At 56.5% G+C, this 1,296-nt stretch overlaps 1 protein-coding gene across 1 annotated transcript in view; it reads right to left on the bottom strand.

Annotated features, from left to right (window-relative positions):
* Positions 1-67: 67 nt before the first annotated feature.
* The window catches only part of dpy19l4 (dpy-19-like 4 (C. elegans)), a gene marked incomplete at its 5' end in the record, with an annotated part of 10,299 nt that continues 9,070 nt past the window's right edge, over positions 68-1,296 (bottom strand). Inside the window, 2 exons of the mRNA XM_015405351.1 lie at positions 68-463; positions 538-696. Of these exons, the coding sequence (XP_015260837.1) occupies positions 299-463; positions 538-696 (324 nt within the window). The remainder of the gene's footprint in view (positions 464-537; positions 697-1,296) is intronic.

Raw genomic sequence — 1,296 nt, 5'->3', positions numbered from 1 at the left:
TCCATCCATCCATCCATCATTCATCCATCCATCCATCATCCATCCATCATCCATCCATCATCCATCATCCATCCATCCATCATCCATCCATCATCCATCCATCCATCCATCCATCCATCTTGTGCAGGAAGTCCAGACCGAGTCATTGCTCCATCAGACCTCCAGGGTTCTGCAGAACACGTGACCCAAAGCTTCCAAAAGAGCAGAACCTCTGTGATCTCAGCCCAAACTAAGAGACCTCCATCCTCCAGCAGATGGACCTGCAGTGGGCGTCCAGAACCCCTCAGAGGTTCTGCAGTCAGAACTGGAAGGAGATGACGGAGTTGACTTTGTAGACGTGGTACGAACGGTTCCAGAACACCCGGGTGAAGTAGTTGGTGTAGGGCGAGTAGTTCATCTTGACCTCCTGGCAGAAGCGGCCATGCTTGGAGGAGGAGAACATCCGGGATCCGTCGTGGACGACCTATCGGGTCAGAACGTGCAGCCGGTGAGCGCAGCGGCGGCAACATGGCGGCGTCTGCGGAGGTGATGACTCACGTGTCTGTTGGAGACGTCCAGCAGGTCTTTGAGTCTGCAGCCCTTCTTCAGCTGGACGTCATTGCAGATGGACTCCTCCACGATGACGTAGGTGGTCTTCTGAGCCGTCAGACATTTGTAGACGTCCTCCGCAGACCTCATGGAGTAAACCTGGTAGGTCTGTGAGGACAGATGAAGCAGCAGGTGAAAACGTTTCACTCACCAGACGACGTTACAGAGACAGGAAGCAGCAACTGAAGGAGAACCAGAACTTCAGTCCAACAACAGTTCTACCGGAACCAGGACCGGTTCTACCAGGACCTTAACCGAACCCGGGACCGGTTCTACCAGAACCTTCACCGGACCCAGAACCGGTTCTACCAGGACCTTAACCGGACCGAGGACTGGTTCTACCAGGACCTTAACCTGACCCGGGACCGGTTCTACCAGGACCTTAACCGGACCGAGGACCGGTTCTACCAGGACCCTAACCGGACCCGGGACCGGTTCTACCAGGACCTTAACCGGACCCGGGACCGGTTCTTCAAGAACCTTCACCGGACCGAGGACCGGTTCTACCAGGACCCTAACCGGACCCGGGACCGGTTCTACCAGGACCTTAACCGGACCCAGGACCGGTTCTACAAGAACCTTCACCGGACCGAGGACCGGTTCTACCAGGACCCTAACCGGACCCGGGACCGGTTCTACCAGGACCTTAACCGGACCCGGGACCGGTTCTACAAGAACCTTCACCGGACCGAGGACCGGTTCTACCAG

The sequence above is a fragment of the Cyprinodon variegatus genome, unplaced genomic scaffold (genome assembly GCF_000732505.1).
Source record: "Cyprinodon variegatus isolate N-32 unplaced genomic scaffold, C_variegatus-1.0 Scaffold2170, whole genome shotgun sequence".
Lineage (NCBI taxonomy): Eukaryota > Metazoa > Chordata > Actinopteri > Cyprinodontiformes > Cyprinodontidae > Cyprinodon > Cyprinodon variegatus.
The sequence above is the reverse complement of the archived record's forward strand: the minus strand, read 5'-3'. Positions and strand labels throughout refer to the sequence as shown.